This window comes from Hypomesus transpacificus, chromosome 2, assembly GCF_021917145.1.
Source record: "Hypomesus transpacificus isolate Combined female chromosome 2, fHypTra1, whole genome shotgun sequence".
Lineage (NCBI taxonomy): Eukaryota > Metazoa > Chordata > Actinopteri > Osmeriformes > Osmeridae > Hypomesus > Hypomesus transpacificus.
The window spans coordinates 4,022,369-4,049,970 of NC_061061.1; the positions used below are offsets into that span (position 1 = coordinate 4,022,369).

Below are 27,602 nucleotides of genomic sequence, written 5' to 3' on the forward strand. Positions count from 1 at the left end.
TTTCCAGGCTGGGGAGTGTGGGGGTGGGGGGCAAAGACAGGGTCAGGCTGCTCTGGAGGAGCGTGAGCTGCGGGGAGGGGGAGATGGGCGCGGTGAGAGAGGGCATCTGTTTTTTCCATCTCGAGGTGTTTACTCCTCTCTCCCTCCACTTTCCTCCTCTTAATTCAATTTGTGGGAAGCCCCCTCCCACCCAGCTGCCCCAGTGAGACTGCATTCCAGCCGGAGTTACTGAGGCCTTGGGGAGGCTTAGGGACAGATCCAGGAGGATTACCTCCAGCAAAGGGGACCTACCCACCCAAAACCATCAGCACACCATGGCTGCCGTTACACCGTTCGCCCTATCCTCCCCGTCTCCTCCTCGCCTCGAAACACGAGAAGCTGGTGACCATAATCCACATTCTTTGACCAGGATCCTATCTTCCTGTTTTATCCTACTGTTCTGTTGGAACTCTGCTGGAACAGTTGCTCATTTACCAGAGAGTGATAATCACTGGTGTCTCTGTTCAGTCCTCCTACACAGCCTGGGGTCAACACCACTGCAGGGTCCAAGACTTCCAGTAGCTGTTCATGCTTCAGATGTTTGAGGAGGGAAGAAATGTGACCGTATCTATTACGACCAGTCGATGGGACTGCAGAGGAATGTGACTAGATAGAACATGTGATTGTCTTTTCCTTTTCTGTTAATTAGGATCGTGAGTTTGCAGAAAAAACGTTTTTCCGCAAACTATTTTCAACATATCTGTCTATTATGATATAAAATATTCTTTCCAGAAAGCTATGAATGCTTCATCCATTCAGCTGTTTCAACAAGAAAATGACAGAAAACCGCACATCACAAAGGCCCAATTATCAAATATCCTTAAAATTATTTTCCCATGGACAAAAAAAGCCAACAACTATTGGGGACAGGGTTTTTCAACCATGCCTGGAATGTTCCACGACCACTGGAATCTCCATGTACAGTGTTTGCTTGTGAGAAACCATCCCATTGTGTTCGCCACAGAACTCCAGTCTTGTGTACGAGCCTCTGGCCCTTTTCCACACTGGCATCTCCGCCAGTCCCGTCTGTGGTATTTCCACCATCCAGAGAAGATTACTCCTCTGCATCATCAGCTGTTGTCAGTAACATTCCATGGCAGGAGACAGCCACACTATCATTGCTCCTAAGACCCCTGTCATCCTCCTGAACTCTCCTATTTATCAACATAATCAACATTATCCTAAACCAACCGAACATGCTGTACTCACTAAAAGCCCTAAGGCAATATTGATTGTTTTACACAGATGTCTGTGCTGACACTGCACAGCAGTGAAGGACTTTGGGCCTCTCCAGAACTGTGTGTGTGGTAAGCACAGACAAACTGTTTATGTTTTACTAACGTTTGTTGACTCGAGAGGTAAAAGTGTATCTTTCCAGTTGTGTTTCCATCTGGAATCACACAGTCTAGCTCCCTCTCTCTGCGGTGTCATTTGGACATCTCTGTGGAAGCAATGACTCAGACCTGATTTTGTACAAGACGGGTTTACAGTAACTAACCCAACTATATCAACAACGGGAACATATACAAGAACAATTGTCTGTGACAATACACGTTTTAGGAAACAGCTCAGTCATTGCAAAGGTTACCTAGGGAAATATATAATCCACAGGGCCTTACTCCATGCATAATGTTAATGAAATATATATGCGGGCCTTAAGAATAATTTGGTGGACTGTTTTGTAATTGTTTTTCAAGGGAGTAGTCACTAGGGGGAGGTATAACAGCACAGCTCAGAGTATCCAAAAGTAAGGCCGAAAATCTCGATGACTACATATGGGCTATGTAAAACATTAGATCTAGTCTAATCCTTATTACTGGATATAACATTCCAGGTGTTCAGATTTTAAAGAGGGCGAAAGAGTATAGGACGTGTTGCCCTGTTCACACCCCAGACAATGACTTATTTATGACCCAAGCCTGACCAAATTCCTGAGATAAGAGACATTTTATCAAAAGGACAAATGGACGGTGGTTTATCTAGAGGTAAACCTATCTTATGAATTGTTGTTAACAAAAGTTGTTAAGACAGACACCATCCTTTGACTTTGTCGAATCAGGGAACTATGCGGGAAGCTTTTGCAGCAGCATCAGGAGATTCCAGTAACCGAGGTCTAATTGTCTGATGGTGGCTACTGTTGACGGCTGAGTAAGCTGCCGTTAGGTGGAAGCGCTAAGTTGCTGTGTGGAGCTCGGACGAGTCTTCGAGGATGAGTTCCTTTTGGACTGTCAGATGGGCCAGACATGATGGATGAGTTTGGCTTAATCCCCCTGTGTCTGACCTCATACCTCACAGTCTATTACTCTTCCTAAGTCATGTTGCTTCTTATATCTCATTACTAACAGTTACTTAGAGGCTGTAAAACCTTTTCTGTAATGGATATTCTATGTACTTGCTAAAACGGTTCTATAAAGACAAACAAAAGAACGAAACAATTAAGCTTTACATCAAACTGTGCTTGAAACTTGGCTTTGTAGCCTATACTGTACAAAACAGAGCCATGATTGAATGTTCAGGAGCTAGAACATCTAGATAGCTAATGTTGCTACAGTAAGATTGTCAAAAAACTGAGAACTTTCTCTCGTATGATGTTAGACTTCTTTTAAAATTTCTAATTTCACACACCTGAAATTGGATCGACAAACAATGAACCGAATTGTTCAGTAATAACTTTTTTACAACTCTCAATAAAGTTAGTTTTTACAGAAGAAATTAACCATAAAGTTGACTGATTATTGCACTTGTAGTTAAAAAAAACTGTGCATCAATTTGAGCTCATTCAGCCTGTTACTTATCATTAACTGATCATTACTGCAAGTTGCATACGTTGCAAAAAAAAGAAAGGGTAACTGTAGAGTACAGTTGAGAAAAGCTTTCAATTTAGGCCTTCTGGAAATTGTAATACCTCGTACTGTGAATCCATTATAGCTTAAAAAATACATTATTCATTTCTTAATTTACATTTTAGTCATTTAGCAGACGCTCTTATCCAGAGCGACTTACAGTAAGTACATGGACATTCCCCCGAGGCAAGTAGGGTGAAGTGCCTTGCCCAACGACACATCATTTGGCATGGCCAGGAATCGAACTGGCAACCTTGGGATTACTAAACCGATTCCCTAACCGCTAAGCCACCTGACTTAATGATGTTGAAAATGTTGCACTTGGGAAATTGAGCATTAGTAGACAACAGAGAAAACGGATAACTTACAAATATTGTACAAAAATCTAAAACATCAAAGATCATTCGTTTTTCAAACTGGCATGTAGCAATATCCTATACCAGATCAGATATTTGGATTGATAATGGCCCAGATTCGTTAAGAAGCTCTTAGCGCTAAGAGCTTCTTAACGAACCTTCTTAACGCGGCCAATTTAGTTTAAGCCTCCATTCTGTAGATTAAATCGACATTACAATGCATTAAAGTGCTTCAAAAGACATACAAAGCATAATTAATATTGGTGACATACAAAACTTGGCTTTCCTCATCATATATGGTCAGAATGCTACAAGAAGGTAAAGAACATTTGACATCTCATCTTAATTACCCCAAGGGAAGGTAGTGCATTGTCTAGTATTTACATCTCATTGTCCGGGACAGTAGTTCATCATTGAATCAACACCTTCATATAATCTAACATAACATCACATTTCATGAGATGGCACGATACATTCCTCAAATCCAGTGCCTTTCTGCCTCTCTGATCGTCTTGGCTCCGCTTGCAGCCGTGAGTCTGTGGGGCTCAGCCCCGGCTCAGCCTGGTCGTGATAAGCTGGCCTTGGGACAGTTTCCACAGCCTCTCTCCTCTTCTCAGGGCCCTGGGGGTGGAGCATCTGGTCTTTGTACATGTGGCTCCGGGGCCTCGGGCTCATCTGAATCCCCTCAGAGAGCGGTCAGGGCAGGGCCAGCTGTTAGCAGGGGCCTGGGGCTTTGGCTGCTCTGGCAGTCCAGTCTCCTTCTGTTGGGGATGCAGGGCGACTCTCCTGGAGGATCCCACGGCTGCCATTCTGAAACCAAAGAAAGGACCCCCCCCCCCCCCAAATCTAAGTTTGACAAAAGTCGAACTTCCTAGGATCCAAACTCTTCGTAAACATGCTTGTTTGAAGTCCAAGTCATACAAATGCACTGATGGTAGCAAGGTTGTACCCATTCATAATGCTGGTCTGGTATTTAACGGAGGTGCGCTACCCACCTGTATGAGGAAGGGCTGTTCTGTGCCCCTGACCAGACCGAGCACCTGAGGGTGGCCGTACGCAGCCGGGCCCAGGCTGGAGAGATGGGGGTCAGTCAGGTGGAGCTGGTACACGCTCCTGGCCTCCAAACCCCAGCATGCCTCTCCCCCATCCTGCCCCAGAGGCTGCCCTGAGTCCAGGCTGCTCAGCAGCTCCTCCAAGTCCAGCGGAGAGACGTCCCCCACGCCCGGGGCCACCCAGGTGGACGGCTGTGGAGGACGGCTCACTGACACCGTGTTCAGTTGATTGTTGAGGGGGAGGCCCGTGGTGGGTTCCCCCAGGCAGAGGTGCTGGTGGTGGGGTTGGCTGGGCCTCAGCAGGCCCGGCTGGAACAGCGGAGGAATCTCCAGGCTGTGGGAGGCTGATCCTGCCTGTTGGCTTTGGGAGTGGCCCTCGCTCACCTGCATGTGCATCAGTCTGTGACCGAGCGGCTGCGAAGGGATAGGCTGAGAGCTCAGACCCTCGGCGGACCCTCGTCCGCTGAGGGGCGGCCGTGGGAGACGGAGTCCTTGGTGGGGTGTGTTCAGGGGGGATTTGAGTTTCTGAGGCCGTGCCTGGTACTGTTGGTACTGGTCCAGAGGTTGATGGACCATAAGGGGCTGGGATTTTTGGGGCCTCCATTGGGGGTCTGGGGAGGGCTGTGGATGCTTGGCTGATGGTTGCTCCCCGGACAGCTGGTTCAGCTGCATGGGGATCTGCTGCTCCAGACATGCAAAGCTGGGGTCCAGATCCCCTCCCCTGGCGCTGTAGGACAACACGCAGTCCGACCTCCCCAGAGACTGCTGCACGTAGGTCAGGATCTCATCCGTGGCGTCCGGACGACCGTCTCGTCCTCCCAAGTCCACGTCGAGGAACAGGTCGTCCTGCTGGAAGAGCTCCAGGTCCTCCCTGCCCACGCCCAGGGTTCTCATGAACCTCCAGAGCTCGCCGTCCATGCCGTCCCCAGACGGGATGCCCTGGGGCTCCCGCTTGAACAGAGCCATCTCAGGCAGGGAGAGGACACTCTCCTGCCACCTGCTGGAGAAGATGCCCCCGCTTCCCTCCTCGGGCAGGGCTGCGGGTTCCTCCTGAGGAGAAGGAGCAGGCGCAGGCTGGTTGTCCGTGGCGACGCACACGTAGATGGACTCGTCCTGCTTCAACAGAGAGCCCAGCAGAGAGTCGGGGTCGAGGGGTTTGGGGGGCGGGCTGTCGAGGTTGTCGCTCGGCGGAGCGCCGGAGTCCCCCGGGAAACTGTCCTCGAGGGTCTTGGGGAAGGCGGTGTCGTAGAGCACGGCCTCGCCCGTGGTGAAACAGAAGGGACGTTCCAGGGTCCGTTTTCGGAGGTCCTCCTTCCCCTCCTCTTCCCTGACATCACAAACCAGACATGGTTAGAAGTCAAATCAGGACTGCCTACTGTATTCTTTTATACGTATATATATGTTTTTGTTTATGCGGTTAACTGTGTGTATCAAAAGTGTCACAAAACTACACTGAAGTCCGAGACGTACGTGAGGACTATCTGGGAAGCGATGATGCAGTCTGGCTGGCCATTCTTGTAGACCAGCCGGGCGTTGGCCTGAACCCACATCCAGCCACTGTTCTTGGTCAGCAACCTGAACACAGTCAGTCCACTCTCCCCTGTCTTCATCACTGCGCAGGGAGGGGGGAAACGCAGCCAAACACACACACAAACAAACATTCAGTCTATCCCCAAAACAGCTCAATCTATCACACAGGTGAACTTTATGAACTTCGTGACCAACCATTTATGGATGCGGCAGAGCACGCTTTGAGGATGCCCTCGAGTCCCTGAAACTCAAGCCGCTGTTTGCTTTGACAGCAGTTCAAATGTGTTCAACGTTCAAGTACGGGGCAGCAACGTGCATATGCAACGTGACTGGAATGGGCTCGATCCAGCCGGTGCACGACAACGTGAGGAAACATTGGAGCTTACGTCGCATGTGGTTCTCGGCGCAGTGCAGCATGTCTGCCGCGTGGATGAACTGGTACCCCGAGCCGCGTTCACACAGCTCCGCCTCGGTGTAGCCCAGCGCCATCTTGCCTCTGCGGGGGGACGAAACAGAGCCGGGTGACATTCGAAAACGTCGGCGATAACGACGGAGCATGCATCGTCACTGTCACACGGCAACTGTATACACTCGGCGCGATTTCATCCTCCACTTGGACGTGTTGCGTGTGCGTGGGGTCGTTTAGGCTCAACAGCAGTGAGGCCCGCTGGGCGGATACCCACCTGGCATCACAGTCGGTGGGGGTGAAGTCCAGCTTGTGTTTGGATCTGAAGATCAGGTTTTTGGTTCGGATTTCGAGGATGGAGGGTGGCTGCAGGGGGGTGGCCAGGGCAAACAGGGCCAGTTGGGGGGGAACGGGGGTGCCGTCCTTTGCCCTCTCATTCTGACCGTGCAGGAACTTCAGATGTCCCTGAAGGTTGAGGGCCTGTAAAAGCACAAGCCGTCAAGCAGTCAGGCACTGGGGATTCGGAACGGTCAGGGCTGAATGTATGCTCGACGACAAAGACAATCAATGATAGCTAAACTCAGCTAACGTTGGGGATCTAATTCAAATCGAACGAGGGATGAGATGTTGAATGCGTCAGTCTGATTAGGTAACTGTTTTATGCAGAGCATGTTTTATGTCGGTCATTCAACATGGTGCTTTTTTTCCCCCAGTAGGGTTGAACAGGGGAAACTTGAGGTCATCCAGAGCACATTGCACACTTCTTGATTTCATTTCCTATTATTAGATTTAAAAACCCGGTCAACCAGGATTGTTACAGACTTTCTTGAAGTGTGCAAAACAGTCTAGCCAACCTAAACATACTGAGGTTATGGAAAAGAATCAAGATGTGCCGCCGACCATCTGAACGGCCCTAATAAGTTTGATCACAGGACTACAATAAGCGAATAAGCGATGTGGAGGTACTGAATATGTAATAATACAATCATCTAAAAGCTGTCAAACTGAATTATGAAAATCAATTAAGAGCATTCCATTTCAACCAAGTCCAAATCAATCTTTATTTAGGTTCTCTAACTCACAGTGTGAGAGAACAGAAAAGTACTAAGATGGTGTGTGTTCTCCCAGCCTTCATTATCCACTATCTCCACGATCTTCCAGATCTGGATTTAGTCTGTGTCCCTTCCCTGAACCCAAAGAGAATTAGCCCACACTCGAAATGAACCCACCACATCCCTCTCCTCCCAGCAACAGGAATGTAACCCCTTCCTAACCAACATGACTACAACGCCTAATCCCAGACCCAAGCGAGAGTCAATCCACTCAAACTAGAGGACACTGCCGTGGCGGTTTCGTTCCACCCACTTACAATGAATCCCGAGGAGTCGTCCAGCAGACAGCGTAACCTGCAGACGAAGCTGCGCTCCAGGAAGGCCGAGTTCTCGGGTGGAAGGGCGTCTGGGTCGTAGCACGTCAGCGGACGCGCCGACTCGTCAGAGGCTGAAAGATGGGGAAAAAGTCTGCACGTCAGCCTTTCTTTTAGGATAAGAACGGCAAGAAATTCCCATCCACAAGGAGGTCCTGTCTAAAGACGATGAATCGTCATTCGTCTTGTTTTCATTTATAAATGACTCTGATCAGGGAAGCCACTCGAAGTATGATCTACTGGGAGTTAATCCCACAGAAGGGGCCACTGAAAAGCTGGAGCTCTGCACCCAGGGTGATTACTGCCATGCATGCTGACCATCTGTACACAGCTGTCACACGCACCCAGTGCAGGGGGGCTGTCTGACTGCCATGCTGCCAGCCACTGGATCCTGTATGAAAGGGGATATGGTGGCGATGTATAAAAATGAGCCTGCTCAGGCCGCAGACTGGCTCATGTCTTCTCCCTGGCACCAGCTGTGAGGCACGGTGATCTGGGCTGGGCTGGGCCGGCCATGGGCTCATACTGGAAGGTGTGATGGGAGGGGTGGGGGTGCCCTGGGTTCAATAAGGGCTCGGACCCAAAGAGTGGAAGTTGATCCACAGTTTCACGGGACGACATCAGAGAGTTTGGGGTTCTAGTGTCACTGAAAAGAGGACTGTCTAGACGCCAGTGATCTGATATCAAGGCTTTATTTGGATCGCGTTTTCAAATGATTCCGCGCCACGGACGTGAAAAACTTTGCCGGGAGAATGCTTACAGGTTTGTGTTTCAAAGACAGGCTGCCGAATGGTAGAAGGGGCGTGGATCATGAGTGAGAAACGTCTCTCTTTTGGCTGACACGGAAGAGTTGAACGCGTTCATGCATCATTTCTTTCCCCACGAGTCATTTCCTTGTTTGGCTGCGTTCCTTTTCCTGTGCTATATCAGCATGCATGGCATCGTCCCCTCGCGTGCCCGCACAGATACATCGGCTGCCCCTCATATTTCTCGAAAGCAGCTCATCCATCCTGTCGACAACTGTGTTGTGCTCACGAACCAAAGTCGAGTACAGTTCAAACATAGGCAGATCAACTGGAGGCGTCTCTCGCCCGGACACTTGACCTTACCTGTCACTAGCTGCCCAGTGTCTAGAGGGGCGGTAGGGTTCAGGGCCCAGTGAAGCTGTCTCTGAAAGTCACCCCTGTCTTCAGTGTGGATGAGGTCGTAAGCACTCTGGTGGATGACATCTGACTGGGGGGGGGGGGGACAAAAACACATGGGACGTGAAACCACATCCACATAGTGGTAGGAAATACTATATGTACGTTTCCTTTGAATAGCCTACTGCTGTGCTTTTCACTGGCCCTTGGGTTCAACCTTAGTTTGGTCACATACCCCAAACAAGACTATTAAACTTGCCGTCTGTTTAGTTTCTGGCTTCCGCTAATGTCGAGGAAATACCACAGCAATCACGTTTGTCCGAGGGGACCCGGATTTCACACGCAAAACGTTAGGTAATGCAAACAATGCGAATGATACCGCCAAATGAGAGAGAAGGGGTGGTGGTGGTGGTGGAGGAGGGGGGGGGGTGACCTCAAGCCCATTTGGTAACTGAGGACAAGGAAAGTCTTCACCTGGTTGAAGCCGAGGTAATCCTGAATGTTTGAGGACGCGTAGAACACGGTTCCGCCCGCAGTCACGACCAGTATGAACCCATTCAGCACCTGAGGAGGGAGACAGAGAAGATGGGTCTGGGGCACAGGTTCACGTCTACGGGGTTAGGAACCTGTAGGACACCTTGTTTTTTTAAATCACAGAAATCTTGGATCGCCTTCATCCGGAATCCCCTTTTCTCTCAACGACAATGCTCCAATATGTGGGTGTCCTACTTTCCAGACACGGATCATTTGAAAAGCTGAGGAGACTCAAAGTTTATGATTTACTTTGGGGATTACCCAATTTGGTAAATGAAAAGCTAAACATGTCATCTGAAGCCATGATCTAAAACGTAACTTAGTTGAAATAAATAGGGGAAGGACAACATTTGTGAACATTCCTATTCCAACACAGCTTGGAACCTAGGCAAATATTACCAACCTGCAATAGAAGCTCTCCTTCGGTAAGTTCTGGTCCAACCTTTTTCAGGCTATTACCCTCTTTGGTGGTGGATTTTAGGGTCGCTGTAACACAATAGCATGCAATCTAGATCAGGGTTACAGAACCACACAACAATTCACGACTGTGAAAGAATGCAGACAAACCAGTTACCAGTCACAAAGACAAGCCACTTGAAAGCATAACAAGAATGAGAATATTCAGGCAAAAATTATGTTGTCTTTGCTTTTAAGAACAACGTTGTGCAAAGATAAACGTCGGCATCAAAGGTGTTCATTGTCATCTCTATTGATAGTTAAGCTGTCTTGATCCTGGAGAGCAGACGTTTTGTTGCATTTGTTTGAGGACTGGTCAAGCTTTCATTGCAGTATTAAGGCTGTATACCATTACCAGACAAGTTGAATGAGAATCTTGATCCTACAAGCCTATATTGAATAGTAACTGCACCAGCAAAATTGTTTGATAGCTACGAATCCCCTGGCACTCCTTAAATGCAATACACCTCTATCGTGGTCCAAAGAATCCCCCCCCCCCCCAAAGAACTGGTTCACATCAGCCCTTGGCAAAGCCCCAAAAGCCACACTAAACAGGTCAAAGTTTGCCGTGTGAGCCAACAACTATCAAACTGTTTCATAAGTCTTTTCCAAGAGTCAAGAGTTCAACCAGTCTGCTCTAGATTACTCACGCAAGCCCCCTTGCCCATCCAAACATCCCCCACCACCGTAAGGAGTATGTGGAATCTGCAAAGTTCCTAAAACACATTAAACACAGAAACAGCCTTAACTCAGGCCAAGCCCAATGCAAATATGTGTGTTAAAGTCCAAACCCCCGCAATTGTAGAGAGTAAATATTAGTTCAAGTGTAACGAAGGAGGGTTCTCTTTAAACAGTTATCTAAAGCAGATACTAGAAAGTCTTCTGAACTTTTCAGATCAATATTGATCCGTAAACTGCAAGGGGAGGATGTAGTCATGAGTACTACATGTCATTTCCCTTGGTAGAGGCCCTCAATATCAGAATAACCACAGTATCAATTACAACCAATTAACTACATACATACTAACATTAATTATCAAACGAACAACTCATACACAAAAAATCCTTACATTTGTGCCCTTCAAGTACGATAATATAGCCTACAGGCTACACGCTGGCCTTCAACCACAACAAATACTTTCTACATAAAAACGTTTAGCCGAGTGGTCTCAAACTTCGGCTAAGAAAGAGATCAGAGAGATTGCACATTTATATTCTACTTTCCGCTTCACACACCCTAATGGCATCCTGTTATTTCAGTGAGTTTCCTCTCCTCTTCCTTGCATAGACCATTGTCAACCCACTGTAGCACTGCAAACTGAGTTATAAGGGAAAACACTGAAATTGCAGAAAGAAATATCACGATTACACTATTTAAGAGCGGTGAGATGAATCAATCACTATGTCATTATGCTAATGGTGAGATTATAGAATTAAGTCATGATAAGTGTGGCCATAAGGAAATCATAGAATGCAGCTGACATCTATTGCCTATTGTGGTTCCTAAAAAACACAACCACCATAGTTTGTCTACCATCTTGTCTTACCATTAAAGAAACTCTTTGCACGCAGGTAGCTGACACAGAGCCTTAGGACAGTCAGTTTATCTAGTTTGGATATGACATCTCGAGGGAAAGGTAGCAGGTTGGCAATTCGCTCCAACTCCCTATTTAAACGATCCCGGTGTCTTTTAGAGGGATTAGTTGTAGCGCCTTCAGGAGCTGGCTTAACACTACAAGGAGAGAACGTTGTCAGTCACACTGTAGAATGATTAGTGAACATAAAGCTAGTAAATGTAATATAACATCGCTCTCTACTGAATATCTCAGACTAAATTAAATTGGGAAAATAATCAGTTAGAAAGCTTGCCACTGCGACTATTAACTACTCCGTGCATTCATTTTTTGTTTCCCATCATGATAATATTGCTAAATAGCTAGCTTTAACAACCATAAAGTCATAGTCTCAAAAATGCAAACCAACTCATTGATATTGACGTGGCTACTGTAGCAGCAACTTGACAGTACCAAGAAAACCTACTTCACCTTTTCTGTGGCTTTTTCCTCTTGCGACTTGCATAAATATTGCCATTGGTATTCATTTTCCAAGATCTACAGGTGTCGATTGGCTCTTCTGACCTGCCAACTTTACAAATCTGTTTGCATAACACTTAAACGGCGGTGTTACATTTTACTTAACTACTAGCAACTAGCAAGGAGGGGTTATCGTCTTTTTCGTGTTTCAGTACGCGTGCGTGTGTGGTGTTTACTTTCTGACGTAGATGTGCAGGTAACAGATTCGCCGTGCCCAATAAGTACTCTAATAACCTTGTAAATTAAAAGTTTGATTAAAAGTTGAAATATGTTTTAACCTTGCCATATAAGATTGTTCACTGTTGCTTATGTGTTAGTAGCACCATGTTAAACAGCACACAGGATGAAGAAAACATTACTAAAAAAAAGCCTACTGTACAAAGGTTTCCTCTGAATCCCACTGCTCCTCTAGACACAGTGAATTAAACTGTATTTGAGATGTTGTTTGTGTCAAAATAATTGTTTTACGGAAAATAGAAAAAAATGGAAAAACCAAAGCAAATTTGATACAAATCATGACATGGCCCTGTCCTCTTAAGCCCAATAACTTGTCAGTCTCGGTATTGCCATCTAGTGTCCAAATGTAATTTTTTTGATTTTATAGAACTTAAAATAACGTACGGAACTACTAATTTGGCAAGGATGCATTCTTATCTCATTTTCTCTCTTCTTTTTACCTGCATCTACTACTATCGACTAATCAATATATCGAATTCTATATATTTATTTTCTGCACAATGTAGGCAATAGTAGGCACTATGTGCTTATCTATGTTGCTTTTGTTGTGTGTGCGCTATCGAACCCCTCCTCGAATGAAATCCGCATCATGTAGGCTAGTTCTGAGATGTGATTTGACAGTGCTCTGAATTGAACACACAACGACAGAGCTGTCAGTTGTGGGTAGCAAGGAATTAACCACTCGCTAATCGTGTTATTGTGTTCCTGCCATTCTTTAGCCAATGAAATTGTGTCTCTCTGGGACGTCGAGTACGGTGGCGGTAATGTTATGGAGTTTCCTCTGCTTCATCTTCATCGTTGAAAAACACACAGCTAGCTAGCAAAGGCCTCGCAGTAGCTAACTGTTCACAAGAAGAGAGTGTTTTGGGCATCAACGTACATTGAAAAGACGACGAACATCAACTTACTCTGCATGAGATCATTTAAAACCATTGAAATATGGTGGTTCTCAAAATACGAGACCAGGTAAGTTACAAGTGTGCCAAAAGCTCGCTACTTAGCATAGCCTACTTCAACAGGAGGATGATTGTGCGACGGCTGTGTAGGGGATGACCCTACAGTACAGGGCTAGCAGACAACGTTGATAGTGTTAGCTACTGTAGCCTAGCTAAGTATCTAACTGAAAGGCAATGTGGTTACGCTAGCTAACTTTGTAGCCTGTCTTGTCCAGTTGTACGACCTACAGTCAGTAGCTAGATGGCTAACTAGTTGCTCTAGTTTTAAGAAGCCAAGACCAGGTCATGTAATTTCGTGGCTACGAAGCTAAAATTAAATAAGTGGAGATCCAGTTAGCAATTAATGGCTAGCATAACCAGATGTGAAACTGGTATCTAGCTAGACCTGAGCTTCCATGCAACGTTTCAGTAGCTAGATCAGCTAGTTAGCACTGAAAGCACGGGATAGTGCACAATTATTGCTAAAAAATTTACCGAATGTTGCCAGTCTAGCTTGCTAACTAATAAACTGCTGAACACGAGTACTTGTTGACAGTCTTTTTATTCGGCAACCTTTTATAACTAGTTAGTGTCGATTACTAATGCCCATTGCACTGTCAACGCACTCTCAGTTCACTAGTACTTGTGACGGATTTGTATTAGCTACCCTCAGTAGTCTTAGTTGGCACTCCTTTTAATGTTACAGTCGCACTGAAGACTATTTTAGCTACCTTATACGTTGTATTTATCAGTGGTGCCATGAGGCTGTAAGATACACACATATCAACACGAGGGTATCTATTCTATTGTGTTTTACCCTCATCTAGCCTCATCTCCATCTAATGCATGAATGATCATGTGTTCAGACAGAGGCCCAGCAGTTGCCAAATAGATGTCTCCATGGTGATGGTATTAACTATGAGGTACAGGGTCGTGCTTAAAAGGCAAAAACAATCTTGTACGCTGATGCAGGGCTAGACCTCAAATAAACAAAATGTAGCTTTGTGTGCATTGCCTTAATCTGAAAGGGCTATACAGATATTTTTAATTGAAAGACTTATGGCACAACAAGCGCTTACTTGTTACACTGAAGCAGCTTTTTAAGAGTTCTAACCTCAATTGTACCCTGCAGAAATGTGTGTATCTTTGTAACAGAATGAGGCATTTTGAGTCAACCATTGTTTGGAGGACAGTTTTCTTAGATCAAGCTTCATTTATCTGTAGTCTTGAGTCCTTGTATTAGGTATTTGACATGGTATTGAGCCAAGTTTGTGTAGTCTGTCATGCTTAGGGTCCTTACACTTCATGCCTTCTTCATAAAGGAAGCATAAATGGATGTCCATTTCCCAAGTGTATGTGTATGGATAGTGTAGAAGAAGTTAGAGATTTGTTGTCAATTATTACAAATGTTTGAATAGTCTTTCCCAACAGGTCTGACCAGAAGGTTAAACATAAATATAACTGGCCTAGTTTTTAGTTGGCTGTATTTTTTTGTCGAAGCCTTGGGTCACTGTGCATGTTTCACAACACTTCAGTATGTCATTAGAAGCAAGCCTTCCGTTGGTTCAGATATGTGTGAATGCTTCTTTCAAATATCATGAAGCTCAGCATGTAACAGGCTCACAGTGGCCGTACAACTGTCCTGCAAGGGAATTGAAAAATGGCTGGCGTTAATCGGGCAAGAGTAGAGGAGCATTGTCATATTAGGCTTGCGTATACCTTTTGATATTTCTTGCCGATTAAGATGGCAGAGCATTCATTTTTTTTCTTCTTCAGGCAGTTCCCCAGTCAATAAATTGCAAGCGATAGCTTTTCCCCTCGCGTGTTTTCCTGTCGAGTCACGGGAGATGTGGAGCCATCACTTGGAGGGCTGGGCTTTGTGGAAGGTTGCTGACACAGCAGGAGGAGCAGCTCCATTAGCTTAATTAGCTGGGCTGCCGTTCAGTGACATATGCAGCCCCGAGGAAAACATGCCCTGGGTGGTTTGCACATTTATGCGCGTGTGTAGAAAGAAAAACAAATCCTGCTCACTGTATCGCATACTACATGGATTCAAATACAATTATGAGATGGCTTTTTTTCATGACTGTTGACTAACTTTTCTGGCAACTTATTAGTAGTTGAATGCAGACTTAATAGTTAGATTCCTGTTTCGTGGCTAGGCAGTGTTCCAACTGGCTAGATGGGGTTCCCTGCCTGCAGACTTATTATCGATGTCACTCTTCTCTCCGCCCCTTGGCGAAAAGATGGCAGCATGATCAGACCCAAATTCTCCATGGGTGGCGTTCCAGTAAATATGCCAGAAATGAGTCATAGGATGGCGTTGCGAGTTGGCATGTCCTGGAGCACTGATCGTAAGGTGTCAGCATGTGAGTAGTGCAATGAGCATTCGGCTTCAGGCCTTTTGCGAGGAAATCGTGATTCACCTTTATTCTGGGGAACTGGTTCGTGTTCCATTGTCACAGAGGAAAGGTTGCACAAGGATTGGACTCGTAGGAATTTTCGGCGGAAACGTCTGGCGAGGGGCATGCAAGGACAGGAAGAGGATTATTGCGGTTGTTTGTTTTTTTTTCACTGAATTATTTGACAATTTGCAGGGTGGGATGTTAAATATGTTACCTAGAGGTCTCTACAGCAGGGGCTTTCAGCTCTTCTATCTGTTCAAGCGTGACCTCCTTTTCGCTTTCCCACCCTCTTGTCGTGGATGCTGTAGTGACATGGGGCAGCTGGGACACAAGGTTACACCCCTGAAGAGGCAGATCATAGAATACTGTGCTCAAAATATTCCATTTGATCAGAAGTGAAGGCAAAATTCCACTCCCTCAGAGACGTTTGAGGCAGAAGCTCTTCAGGGATTTTCTTTTACCCCTGAATAGTAGGAATTTGGCTTTCTCCGTCCTGACTCGTCCGATAAGTCATGTGCTGGAGGGTAGTTCACCAGCAAGAGCTCCGTGTGACCTCTGCCCTGTCAGGAGTCTGCAGAATGCACTGCAGTGAGCGTGAACAGACCCCAGGGTTGGCCCAGTGTTTCTGGTTTCCTTCATGTGGCAAAGTGCATTTTGGTTTTGGGCAAAGACTCGTGTGTGTGTACTGACTACTGACCAGCTTGCTACCATTTGGATATTGTACTCCGTGACTCACTCAGTTGCTTCTCCCTTCCAGCCTGCTCTGCTGAAAGCCATCTTCAATGTGGACCCAGACGAAGTCCGCTCTATCATATTTAAGAAGGAAGACGTCAACGTTCAGGTAAACCCACCCACCACGAGCGAATCTTCCCCCCCCCGACGCCTCCTCCTCTAATCTGCTCCACTACCCGACCACTTTTTCGAAATGGTTGCGACATTTTAACGATAAGATCTCGTGGTTAACCGATGGATAGCATCGTAAACGCCCCGTGTAAGACTTTTGTTTCCATCCCCGGATCTTTAAGAATAGTGTAGAGGAAACAGCTGCAGTGGGCTTCTCTAATTCCCCCCCCTCCCTCCAAACCGTTACAGGACAATGAGAAGCGAACCCCTCTGCACGCAGCAGCCTATCTCGGAGATGCCGAAATTATCGAACTGCTGATTCTGTCTGGTGAGTTGTTGTTCATGAAAGGGGCTCATTAGACGTTGGGTGACCTATTTGTCTGAAGTCTGCTCTAATGCAACATCCGTGACATCTCAAGTTTGCTTTAGGGCATGTCTTTTTGTGACCACATGTTTTGGTGTGGAAATGGACCCCAAATAATTAGTGAAGATGTTAGTTTTTTTTGTCCTATAGGTGATATCTTCATTTGTATCATATTTTTTCCCCCTCCTCATTAATCTCTGTCGGAGACCCGTTAATGTGTACCCTGATGGTAGATATAAAGGAACAGGACTCGCAGTGCTCTTTGGATGTCCGTGTCTTAAAATAGCCCCATAAGTGTGTTTTGTACACTCGTACTCCTTTGATATGTCGCATTATCGAGTGACATGACTCATACGCCTGCCAGAGACTGAGGCCCCTAATGGACTGTGTGTTCCCTCCCTTCAAGGAGCCCGTGTAAATGCCAAAGACAACAAGTGGCTCACCCCTCTCCACCGGGCGGTGGCATCGTGCAGTGAGGTACGTGGGATGGTCTCCGTCAGTCCCTCCCTTGCTCCGTCTTCTCTCGCTCTCTTTCCGCGTCTGTGTCTCTCTTTTGCGCTCTCCGTTCGCTCTTCGGCCATCGCCGGTTTCTCTCGCCTCACCTCTCTCCTCTCCACTCTCTTCCTCTCCGCTCTCTCTCTGTTCCTCCACCGTCTGCGTACGTCTCCTGGCCCCGCTGCTCACCGCGACCCCCCCCCCCCCCGTCCTCTCCCCAGGAGGCGGTCCAGGTGCTGCTGAAACACTCGGCGGACGTCAACGCCCGGGACAAGAACTGGCAGACGCCGCTTCACATCGCCGCCGCCAACAAGGCCGTCCGCTGCGCCGAGGCCCTGGTGCCCCTGCTCAGCAACGTCAACGTGTCGGATCGGGCGGGGCGCACGCCGCTGCACCACGCCGCCTTCAGCGGTCACATGGAGGTCAGTCTGGGTCCGCCTGCCCCGCCCCCCCACACCCCCCTAAACGTACTAGACCTGAGGGTCAGATGTCCTTGAAATTGGAGCCGAAAAATATCGAAATCAACGCAGAACTTCAATCGATTGTCCATAGGGGCCAAGGCGGTAGCTTCGTTATTTATCGTAGGCCGTGTTTGTGTTCGACCGAGCACTGCTTTGCGTTGGGAGCGTGTCCTCTCACCATGACCTTACGCTGCTCTGTTGGTCTTCTATTGGATGCATCTGTTGCCGTCCCGTGTCTGACCCTGTGTCCACGCCCCCCCGGCCATCAGATGGTGAGGATCCTGCTGTCTCGAGGAGCCAACATCAATGCGTTCGACAAGAAGGACCGCCGCGCCATCCACTGGGCTGCCTACATGGGTAAGCCGACGCACACTTGTACATCTATATGTGGTACATTGTGTTCGGATCTCCCTTCTCCCCCCCCCCCCCTGATATTGAATCCGCCATTTTGACTATGTTCACATCTACACGGTCCAGCTAGAATTTTCTTTCACAAGGGACTGGGCCTGTGTGTTTGCGTCAGCTTTGCGTCTTTGCCGTGCACACCTCGTCAGGTGTACTGTGTAATCATTATTCGATTTTTCTGCGACAGTTGCAACTGAGCTGCCACTCTGCATACCTGGGTTATCTTTTGAACACTAAAGATAACGTTTTCTTTTTTCATTTTTTGCTGACATTCTTCTCCCCCTCTCTTTACATTTACATGTTAGTCATTTAGCAGACGCTCTTATCCAGAGCGACTTACAGTAAGTACAGGGACATTCCCCCGAGGCAAGTAGGGTGAAGTGCCTTGCCCGAGGACACAACGTCATTTGGCACAGACGGGAATCGATCCGGCAACCTTCCGATTACTTACCCGATTCCCTAACCGCTCAGCCAGCTGACTCCCCCTCTCTGTCTTCGGCGGTTTCGCAGGGCACATTGAGGTGGTGAAGATCCTGGCGTCCCACGGCGCCGAGGTGGCCTGCAAGGACAAGAAGGCCTACACGCCGCTGCACGCCGCCGCGTCCAGCGGGATGATCAGCGTGGTCAAGTACCTCCTGGACCTGGGCTCCGACGTGAGTTTCTACCGGCTCCCACCGGCTGTGGGGGGGGGGGGGGGGGTCTCCAACCCTGGTCCCGCAGAGCTGTCTACCTCCCCCCAAGGTCTTTGCTCCAACCCCTGTTGACGCGAGCCGGATTCAATACATCAGCCAGACCAATCAGAAGTCGGCTGTGCTCGATGAGGGTTCGAACTCCAGCTAGGTAGTACAAGGTCGTTCTCTGGGAGCAGGGTTGGAGACGTCTACTTTAGAGGATTCCTTCATGTTCATGCGGTATTATATGTTGTTTATAAAAGTGTTCGCTTGCATACGATTGGGATTGTTATGCGTGGAAGTCAAGATTAGGAACCATATAGTATTTAGGTTAGACTGCTAGGAAACCGTTGAAAGGAGCAATACCAAGAATTTCAGTGTACCAGTGGCAGATAAACTTGCAACTTGAGCTCAGCCCGCAGCGTTTCATATTGAGCGGCCTGCTATTGACCGATGGGCCCCTCTGACTGTATTAGACTGCATCAACTGGACTAAAACAGCACTGAAGCCCTAATGGGATATGGAATGATTTCCTGTATGATGTATACAGAAGAGTGACGCTGCTGAGCGCTCTGGACAGTCAGCTCTGTCTGCTCAGGCTGTCTCTAATGTCTCTAATCTATAATAACCCATGACAATGGAGACACTGCTAATCTGAGCCCCGCCATCCCTCCCTCTCACTCCCTCCATCCCTCCCTCCCTCTCTTCAACCACTCTCCAACCCTCCCTCCCTCTCACCCCCTCCATCCCTCCCTCCCTCTCACCCCCTCCATCCCTCCCTCCCTCCCTCTCGCCCCCTCCATCCCTCCCTCCCTCTCACCCCCTCCATCCCTCCCTCCCTCTCGCCCCCTCCATCCCTCCCTCCCTCTCGCCCCCTCCATCCCTCCCTCCCTCTCGCCCCCTCCATCCATCCCTCCCTCTCTTGAACCACTCTCCATTTCTCCCTCCCTCTCCATCCCTCCCTCTCTTCAACCACTCTCCATCCCGCCCTCCCTCCCTCTCCGTGTCCAGATCAACGAGCCCAACACCTACGGCAACACCCCACTGCACGTGGCGTGCTACAACGGGCAGGACGTGGTGGTGAACGAGCTGATCGAGTGCGGCGCCAATGTCAACCAGGTGAACGAGAAGGGCTTCGCCCCGCTCCACTTCACCGCCGCCTCGCGCCACGGGGCGCTGTGCCTGGAGCTGCTGGTGGGCAACGGTGCCGACGTCAACATCAAGGTGAGGGTCCGCCTCGCCGTCGCAGATCTGTTACACAACGCTCTAGAGCAGGGGTTCCCAATCCTGGTCCCCGGGCCTCCCTGCCCTGCATGTTTTAGACGTTTCCCTGCTCCAACACACCTGATTCCAATGAATGGTCGTTAGCAGGCTTCTGCATAACTAGATAACGACCCATTCATTGGAATCAGGTGTGTTGGAGCAGGGAAACGTCTAAAACATGCAGGGCAGGGAGGCCCGAGGACCAGGATTGGGAAGCCCTGCTCTAGAGTTTGGTTGGAGCTTTCCTCAGCCTGGGGGGGGGGTTAGCTTCTGCCCAGACTGAGCGTGTCCCCCTCGCCCCTCTTGACCCCACAGAGTAAAGACGGAAAGACCCCCCTCCACATGACGGCCATCCACGGGCGCTTCTCCCGCTCCCAAGCGGTCATCCAGAACGGTGAGGCCCTGTGAAGGGCAAACGCATCCTCCCCCCAGACTCCGATGGCTTCGCTAGTGAGGCGGGTCTTCGACAGACGTCGGACGGAAAACCGGTCTCCACCCCAGAAATAGAAACCACCTTTTTTAGAGCCTTTTAATACCGTTACATCGCGGGAGAGAGGGATAGGATCGAGGGCGATGCCCTAGTTGTGACCCTGTTCTGTGTACACGCATATTTATACAAGGTTACATGAATAAACATACTGCGCTTCTGACTGATATGACATATTTCACACCAAAAAAAAAAAAAGTTGATATTTTTCATATCATAGAACAAGCATAGGTCCAACCTCCACCTTCATGACACGTGTTCGGTCCCTCCGTCTGCGCGGCAGCTCCGCGTCCTTGGCCGCCTCCGGACCCCAGTCCGTGTCCGGGCGGGTGACGACTGAGCAGGCTCTGTTGCGTTCCTTTGGCAGGCGCCGAGATCGACTGCGAAGACCGGAACGGAAACACACCGCTGCACATCGCCACTCGCTACGGCCACGAGCTGCTCATCAACACCCTCATCACCAACGGCGCCGACACGGCAAAGTAAGCCAGCGCACGGCCCCCCCCCCCCTCGCTGGGGGGTCACATGACCTGCACCTTAGTCGAATGGCCTCGTGGAATCACGGGTTTAGCTCGATGAGCCGCCAGCTCCTTGCGCGGGTGGAGTGCAAACGATGCTGGGTAAACGCGACGGGAATAACAAGTCTGTGATTTTGTTTACCCGTTTGCAGACGAGGAGTCCACGGAATGTTCCCCCTGCACCTGGCAGCCCTCAGTGGATTCTCCGACTGCTGCCGGAAGCTTCTCTCTTCAGGTTGGCAATGTGGGACGCCGTGTTCCTGGCCTGCATGTTCCCGCCTCGAATAACACTTTCATTTGATTAAAGCTATTTACTACGCTCGCTAAATTTACATTTAGTCATTTAGCAGACGCTCTTATCCAGAGCGAAATAAATAGGAGGCCTTTGGTGTTATTAATTCCACTTTTAAGGATATTAAAGGTGATCAGGGCAGGGATTAACAGATACTTAGGTGTGTGACTCCCGAAAAACCTTCTATGAACCCAGACCAGGAAGGGGGTCGTATAGCGCTCCTAATCTGCTCCTCTGACGCAGGCTTTGACATAGACACCCCGGACGACTTTGGAAGGACCTGTTTACACGCTGCAGCAGCTGGAGGGTGAGTCGAAGAGCCCCTAGCTCTCCTCGTCACAGCACCTCCTCCGGCCAGAGTGCCTTCGTGGTCTGACGAGCTCCTGACTGATCTGCTGTCCCGCACCGCCTGATTGCTAATGGTCATTTTTTTAACCCCCTCCCCTAGGAACCTGGAATGTCTGAATTTGCTGCTCAACACCGGGGCAGACTTCAACAGAAAAGACAGCTTTGGAAGGTGAGGAACCTCACACTCCCCTTCATCTCCACCTGCGTCGAGAGTTTCAAAAGAATGTGACAAACCTGCTTTCAAACGTGGGTGGGGCAGCCGTTTGGAGGCAGCCATTAAACGTCATTGACTTCGTCATAAGCGACCGGACAGATTTGGCCGCCTCCAAAACGCTGTCGTGCCGCCGCCCCGCCTGTCATGAAACCCGTGCCCCCTCATGACAAACGCATCCGAGGCCTCACTGTGTTCCCACGTCCCTCCAGGACCCCCTTGCACTACGCCGCGGCTAACTGTAACTACCAGTGCCTGTTTGCCCTGGTGGGCTCCGGGGCCAGCGTCAACGACCTGGACGAGAGGGGCTGCTCGCCGCTCCACTACGCCGCTGCCTCGGACACGGACGGAAAGTACGAGTTTTGGGGGGGGGGATTTTGTCCATTTACTTGTCTTCCATGTTATGTGTGTGTGTGGAGTGGTTCTGTATTTTCCACAGTCATTACAGGTGTCATGGCTAAGTCTTTTTGTTTCGGTCTGGTTTCCCAGGTGCCTGGAATACCTGCTGCGAAACGACGCAAACCCGGGGATCCGGGACGGTCAGGGCTACAACGCCGTGCACTACGCCTCGGCGTACGGACACCGCCTCTGCCTGGAGCTGGTGAGAGACACACGACGACACGGCGGGGGAGGGGAGAGGCCCGGGGCCCGCCGTCCCGACACATGCGTTTGTTGACAGTGCTGAATGTGGGTCACGTGGTCAGGGATTGCGACCGGGGGGGTTAATGTGGCGTGTGGCTTTTTTTTCGTTACAGATCGCGAGTGAAACGCCTCTGGATGTGGTGAGTGCCGACCGAGAAGCGGTCGTCCTTCTTCTACACCGCGGTGTCGTTTCGTCATTTGCCGCGTTCCGTTCACTCTTTTAGCCTGCGTCGCGTGTAGAAAAACCGACGCGTTCTTCCATGTGAGGTGTCGCCTATTTTCTGCGATTCGAAAGATGACTCCTCCCACCTCTGCTCCTCAGCTAATGGAGACGTCGGGGACAGACATCCTGAACGACTCTGACGTCCGAGCCCCCATCAGCCCACTGCACCTAGCTGTGAGTACCGCTGGAAGGTTGTTCTTCAGATAGATGGACTTGTGTGGTAACGTACAGACAAGCGTACATTTACTACCTGTAAAAAATAAAATTAAAAAAATGGTTATAGGCTTTACCAAAAAAGAAAACACCAAGTCAACGGTCGGTTCTCTCTCCACGTGTCATAGTTTGGGTCCTTGTATTGTGTCCAGGCGTACCACGGCCACCACCACGCCATGGAGGTGCTGGTGCAGTCGCTGCTGGACCTGGACGTGAGGAACGGCCAGGGGCGCACGCCTCTGGACCTGGCCGCCTTCAAGGGCCACGTCGAGTGCGTGGACGTCCTCATTAACCAGGGGGCCTCCATCCTCGTGAAGGACTTCACCCTGAAAAGGACCCCCATCCATGCTGCAGGTAGACCCCCCCCCCCAGTCGTTAAGCCGTCCTGTGCTCAGGTGGGAGTCGGATGGCTGAGCGGGTTGAGCATCGGGCTTGTAATCTGAAGGTTGCCAGCTCGATTCCCGTCCGGTGCGCATGACGCGGTGTCCTTGGGGCCAAGGCACTTCACCCTACTTGCCTCGGGGGGGGAATGTCCCTGTACGTACTGTAAGTCGCTCTGGATAAGAGCGTCTGCTAAAAGACTACATGTAAATGTAACACGTGCCCCCTCTCCCTCTCTCCAGCCACCAACGGCCACTCTGAGTGTTTACGCCTGCTGATCGGAAACGCCGACCACCAGAGCGCCGTGGACATCCAGGACGGCAACGGACAGTAAGGGAGCCGTTCGGGCCGGGGGACGTCTGTGAACTCGTCGACGTCTCTAGGTCACCGTTGTTGTTGTTTTCCCGTGCTCCCCAGGACCCCGCTGATGCTGGCGGTGCTGAGCGGGCACACGGACTGCGTGTACTCCCTGCTCAACAAGGGAGCCAACGTAGAAGCCAAAGACAAGTGGGGGAGGACCGCGCTGCACAGGGGGGTGAGGAGGAGGTCTCGCTGGTCTTACAGGCACACACAGACGCAGAGTAGGAGTCCATCAGAACATGCCCTGCAACAACCACACGTCTGAGTGTGAATCTTTTATTTTTAGGTTGTCAATCTAGTTGGACTTGTTTTGTAGTATACATGGCTTGACCTTAATTCAAGTCAATAACATTATTTTAAGAAATCTTGTCTCGCGAAACGCTATTACTGCAGTGCCAGCAAAATGTACTTGTCTTAAGCATAAGCAAGCTCACTACGAACAAAAAAAAGATTCCACTTTGCAGTGTGGCGCGTATTCAGCTCTATGACACGGCGTGTGTGTGTGTGTGTCCAGGCGGTGACGGGCCACGAGGAGTGTGTGGAGGCCCTGCTGCAGCACAGCGCCAGCTTCCTGACGCGGGACTGTAAGGGGCGCACCCCCATCCACCTGGCGGCCGCCTGCGGCCACATCGGGGTGCTGGGGGGGCTCCTGCACGCCGCCCAGAGCGTGGAGACCCTCCCCGTCGTCACCGACAACCAGGGCTACACGCCTCTGCACTGGGCCTGCTACAACGGTAGGAGCGGGGCGGGAACGGCGCCGCGGTCGCTCGGCGGACGAGCGCGCGTCGCCGCGTAGGCTCGAGGCCTCAAGGGTTCAAATCCGGCCTCGGCCGTTTGGGGGGGTCGTGTTTTCCCCTCTCTCTCTCTCCCTACCGTTCCTGTCGTGCTTTACTTACAAACTGTCCAATGTAGTATGTAAGGATGAAAAATGCAACAAACAAAACAAAAACCGTGTTCAGAAACGGTCCCGTCGTGTTCAAACCCCACAGTGGGTTTTTCAGGCCCCTCGCTTCGCAGCGGCTTCTCCCCTCGTCTGTCCACGTGATTCACACGGCGACGCGAGAAGAGCGTTCGCCTGCTCTGGAGCATCGTGCTGTGGGCGGGGGGGTCTCACGTGAGCGCGTGTCTTCCCCCGCAGGCCACGACACGTGTGTGGAGGTGCTGCTGGAGCAGGAGATCTTCCAGAAGACGGAGGGCAACACCTTCAGTCCCCTCCACTGTGCCGTGTAAGAGCCCACGCACCTCCCTCCGTCGCTGCCGGGGGGGCGGATGTTTACGGGGATGGCGCAAATTGTCATGGCGACGGCTGGGCTTTTCCCGGGCCCAAAGGCTAAGTGCACGTCTCCTTTTCTCCGGCAGGATTAACGACAACGAAGGAGCGGCCGAGATGCTGATCGACACGCTGGGTCCCGCCATCGTCAACTCGGCCGACGCCAAAAAAAGGTAGGTAAACATGCCGCTATTCGACGCTGCTCACGGGGACAGACTCGACACTGGGGGTAGCGGAAGCAGACGTGGCAACTTGGGGGCACGGTAGAGTCGTACATCTCTTTGACGGAGCTCGTGAAGCGTAGGCGACGGGAAGTGACTGCTGTCTCTTTGTGGTTGTGCGCCGGGCCCAGGACCCCCCTGCACGCGGCCGCCTTCACCGACCACGTGGAGTGTCTCCAGCTGCTGCTGAGCCACAACGCCCAGGTCAACAGCGTCGACGCCTCGGGCAAGACCCCGCTCATGTTGGCCGCCGAGAACGGCCAGACCAACGCCGTCGGTACGGACCTCCCGCCTCGCCCACCGCAAGGGGGTGACTTTGCGAAACCCGTTTCTGAGGTGCAGATTTGTCCATTTTGAGGATTCGTGACTTGTTTTGTTTTTGTTTCCTTTTTGCAGAGGTGTTGGTGAGCAGTGCAAAAGCAGACCTCACCCTGCAGGACGCCGTCAAGAACACTGCCTTGCATCTCGCCTGCAGTAAGGTGAGCAACGTTGACTTTGAACATCATCTTCGTATACCCCAGACATGCGGTGGTCTTCTGGCGGCTTGTGGTTTCAGCATCTCGAATCAGTCTGACGTGTGTCACTCGCTTTTCGAAGGGGCATGAAACCAGTGCCTTGTTGATATTGGAGAAGATCTCCGACAGGAACCTCATCAACTCGACGAACGCAGCCTTACAGACGTACGTCTCCTTTGTCACGTTGCTCACCTGCCGTTAACGCCTAATGCCAGTTACCTTCAAGGAATGAAATGGTCGCAGCTTGTTCTAAGTATGACATCGATTAAATGTACACATGCCCATTCTAAATGTGTGTTTTCTTTTTTTGGGGGTCAGGCCCTTACATGTGGCAGCTCGAAACGGTTTGACTGTGGTCGTGCAGGAGCTACTAGCCAAGGGTGCCAGCGTGCTGGCTGTGGATGAGAACGGTAAGTTCCAGGACAGCTGGCACCGCACCACCAGTTTGAAATCTCAGTGTGATACGGACACTCCGCGGCCCGAGCCAAGGATTGCCGCCGCAGCCACGGAGCTGAGAGCACAAACAGCGAAAACCAGTCAGCACGCGATCACTTGACGCATCTCCAGCCTGCGCTGACCTCTTCCTGTTGCCCCTCCCCCACCCCCCTCCCCCAGGTTACACCCCCGCCTTGGCGTGCGCCCCCAACAAAGACGTGGCCGACTGCCTGGCCCTCATCCTGGCCACCATGATGCCCGTGTCCCACGGCACGCCGACGCCCAGCCTGCCCTTCAGTGCCATGAACCACTACACCACCACCACCAGCCCCTCCAAGAGCGTGACGTTCGACAGCCTGCCCGCGCTCCGCGCCGACCACAGCTCCTACTGCAGCTTCAACAACGTCGGCCGCCGCGACGGCTCCTACAAGGACGAGGAGCTCAACGACTCCGACTCTGAAACGTACTGACGACCGGGGCGGCACGGCGGGAAGGGGCCACGCGCTCGCACGCACTCTCACGCGTACCCATACAAACACACACACACATACACACGCCGTGTCTTAAATCACCACAGCCAGCTTGGGAAGGCGGGGGGAGGTGAAACGCTGCACAGGAGCCTTAAAGAGACCCAGATGGACGGAGGGAGGGACGAGCTGCATCAGGCTGGCCCATTACTCATCCTGACCTCATCCATACCCCAGGTTCTAGATCTGAGCAACTGCTGCTGTACTAGCCTGCTGGGTCTTCAACACGAGAAGCGGTATGGTGTGTGTGAGGGGGTGGGGGGGGCGGTGGGGGGGGGGGGGGGGGGGGGGGTGGTGGGCAAGCAACAATCTTATACGGCAATAACATGTAGTGGAAGGATAGTAGCACTTCACCGAGTACTAAAGTGACAGGGACCAAAATATTCAGAAGCATTGTAAACCTAATTTGACCGTAGACGTTGGACGAAGCATTTTTGGTTGATCTGAAAACAATATCTAGGTTTCATAATTCCGATTTTAGTGGGGAGTTCTAACTGAAGTTTTCGCACACGAAGAACACACTAAGACTCAGTCTGTAATACAAGTGGGGGGGGGGGGAAATCATTTATTTTTTAAGAACAACATTTTAATAGACTCATTCATGTCTTAAACTCCTTAGACTGGAGAGTTAAAAAAATAAATAAAAGATCATAGTATTTGCTGATATGAGTAGTTTAAACTGATTTTGAGTGTGTGCAGCAGGTCTTTTTAAGTTGATGAACGTGACATTTGTAAACTGTCCATTGCCACCTAGTCTTTTAGAAATAAGTTATTCATGTATTCTTTTCTGTTCTATTTATGTCATTCATTTTGTGCCTTCATTAGTGACTGAGAGGACAAGTGTAGGGGCAGCTCTAAGACTAGAACAATGATGCACACTACAGTAAGTACTACAACATTGTGAAAAGCACTGATACTATATTAAGAAATATAAGGCTATGCTTGCCTTACTTTGAGAGGAGAAACACTGTAAACCAATGGTAGGACAGCTTTTGATTTTCTT

General features: G+C 49.9%; 2 protein-coding genes across 4 annotated transcripts; one reads left to right on the plus strand and one right to left on the minus strand.

Moving 5' to 3' along the window:
- Positions 1 to 3,070: 3,070 nt before the first annotated feature.
- On the minus strand, positions 3,071 to 12,087 carry ahr1a (aryl hydrocarbon receptor 1a). Of its 2 annotated transcripts, XM_047027845.1 has the most exons (11): positions 11,830 to 12,087; positions 11,332 to 11,516; positions 9,732 to 9,814; positions 9,269 to 9,358; positions 8,762 to 8,885; positions 7,596 to 7,726; positions 6,504 to 6,706; positions 6,207 to 6,316; positions 5,761 to 5,902; positions 4,234 to 5,617; positions 3,071 to 4,048 (listed from the first exon to the last, which is right to left on the minus strand). In XM_047027845.1, exons 1-11 carry the CDS (start codon positions 11,883 to 11,885, stop codon positions 3,953 to 3,955), a joined length of 2,604 nt encoding a protein of 867 aa, XP_046883801.1. In that variant the 5' UTR covers positions 11,886 to 12,087; the 3' UTR covers positions 3,071 to 3,952. The 2 variants fall into 2 exon arrangements, with proteins under 2 accessions (XP_046883801.1, XP_046883810.1); XM_047027854.1 differs by lacking the exon at positions 11,332 to 11,516.
- Positions 12,088 to 12,693: 606 nt separating this feature from the next.
- On the plus strand, positions 12,694 to 26,608 carry ankrd28b (ankyrin repeat domain 28b). Of its 2 annotated transcripts, XM_047027821.1 has the most exons (28): positions 12,698 to 13,080; positions 16,212 to 16,295; positions 16,547 to 16,625; positions 17,068 to 17,138; positions 17,378 to 17,578; positions 17,887 to 17,974; positions 18,533 to 18,675; positions 19,705 to 19,917; positions 20,272 to 20,350; positions 20,811 to 20,925; positions 21,114 to 21,196; positions 21,497 to 21,560; positions 21,702 to 21,770; positions 22,025 to 22,165; positions 22,302 to 22,413; positions 22,568 to 22,594; positions 22,777 to 22,851; positions 23,043 to 23,244; positions 23,514 to 23,601; positions 23,689 to 23,806; positions 24,146 to 24,365; positions 24,770 to 24,857; positions 24,991 to 25,074; positions 25,254 to 25,399; positions 25,519 to 25,601; positions 25,720 to 25,802; positions 25,956 to 26,047; positions 26,253 to 26,608. In XM_047027821.1, exons 1-28 carry the CDS (start codon positions 13,054 to 13,056, stop codon positions 26,540 to 26,542), a joined length of 3,165 nt encoding a protein of 1,054 aa, XP_046883777.1. In that variant the 5' UTR covers positions 12,698 to 13,053; the 3' UTR covers positions 26,543 to 26,608. The 2 variants fall into 2 exon arrangements, with proteins under 2 accessions (XP_046883786.1, XP_046883777.1); XM_047027830.1 differs by lacking the exons at positions 25,956 to 26,047; positions 26,253 to 26,608 and having other exon boundaries at positions 12,694 to 13,080; positions 24,991 to 25,073; positions 25,252 to 25,399; positions 25,720 to 25,803.
- The last annotated feature ends 994 nt before the right edge of the window (positions 26,609 to 27,602 follow it).

Coding starts and splice junctions, on each gene's coding strand:
- ankrd28b (XM_047027821.1), top strand. CDS start 13,054: ATGGTGGTTCTCAAAATACGAGACCAG. Junction 22,595..22,776: donor GTGAAACGCCTCTGGATGTG/GTGAGTGCCGAC, acceptor TCTGCTCCTCAG/CTAATGGAGACGTCGGGGAC. Junction 25,803..25,955: donor ACGAACGCAGCCTTACAGAC/GTACGTCTCCTT, acceptor TTTGGGGGTCAG/GCCCTTACATGTGGCAGCTC.
- ahr1a (XM_047027845.1), bottom strand. CDS start 11,885: ATGAATACCAATGGCAATATTTATGCAAGTCGCAAGAGGAAAAAGCCA. Junction 6,317..6,503: donor CCCACCGACTGTGATGCCAG/GTGGGTATCCGC, acceptor GTCCCCCCGCAG/AGGCAAGATGGCGCTGGGCT. Junction 5,903..6,206: donor CGCCGAGAACCACATGCGAC/GTAAGCTCCAAT, acceptor CTCCCTGCGCAG/TGATGAAGACAGGGGAGAGT.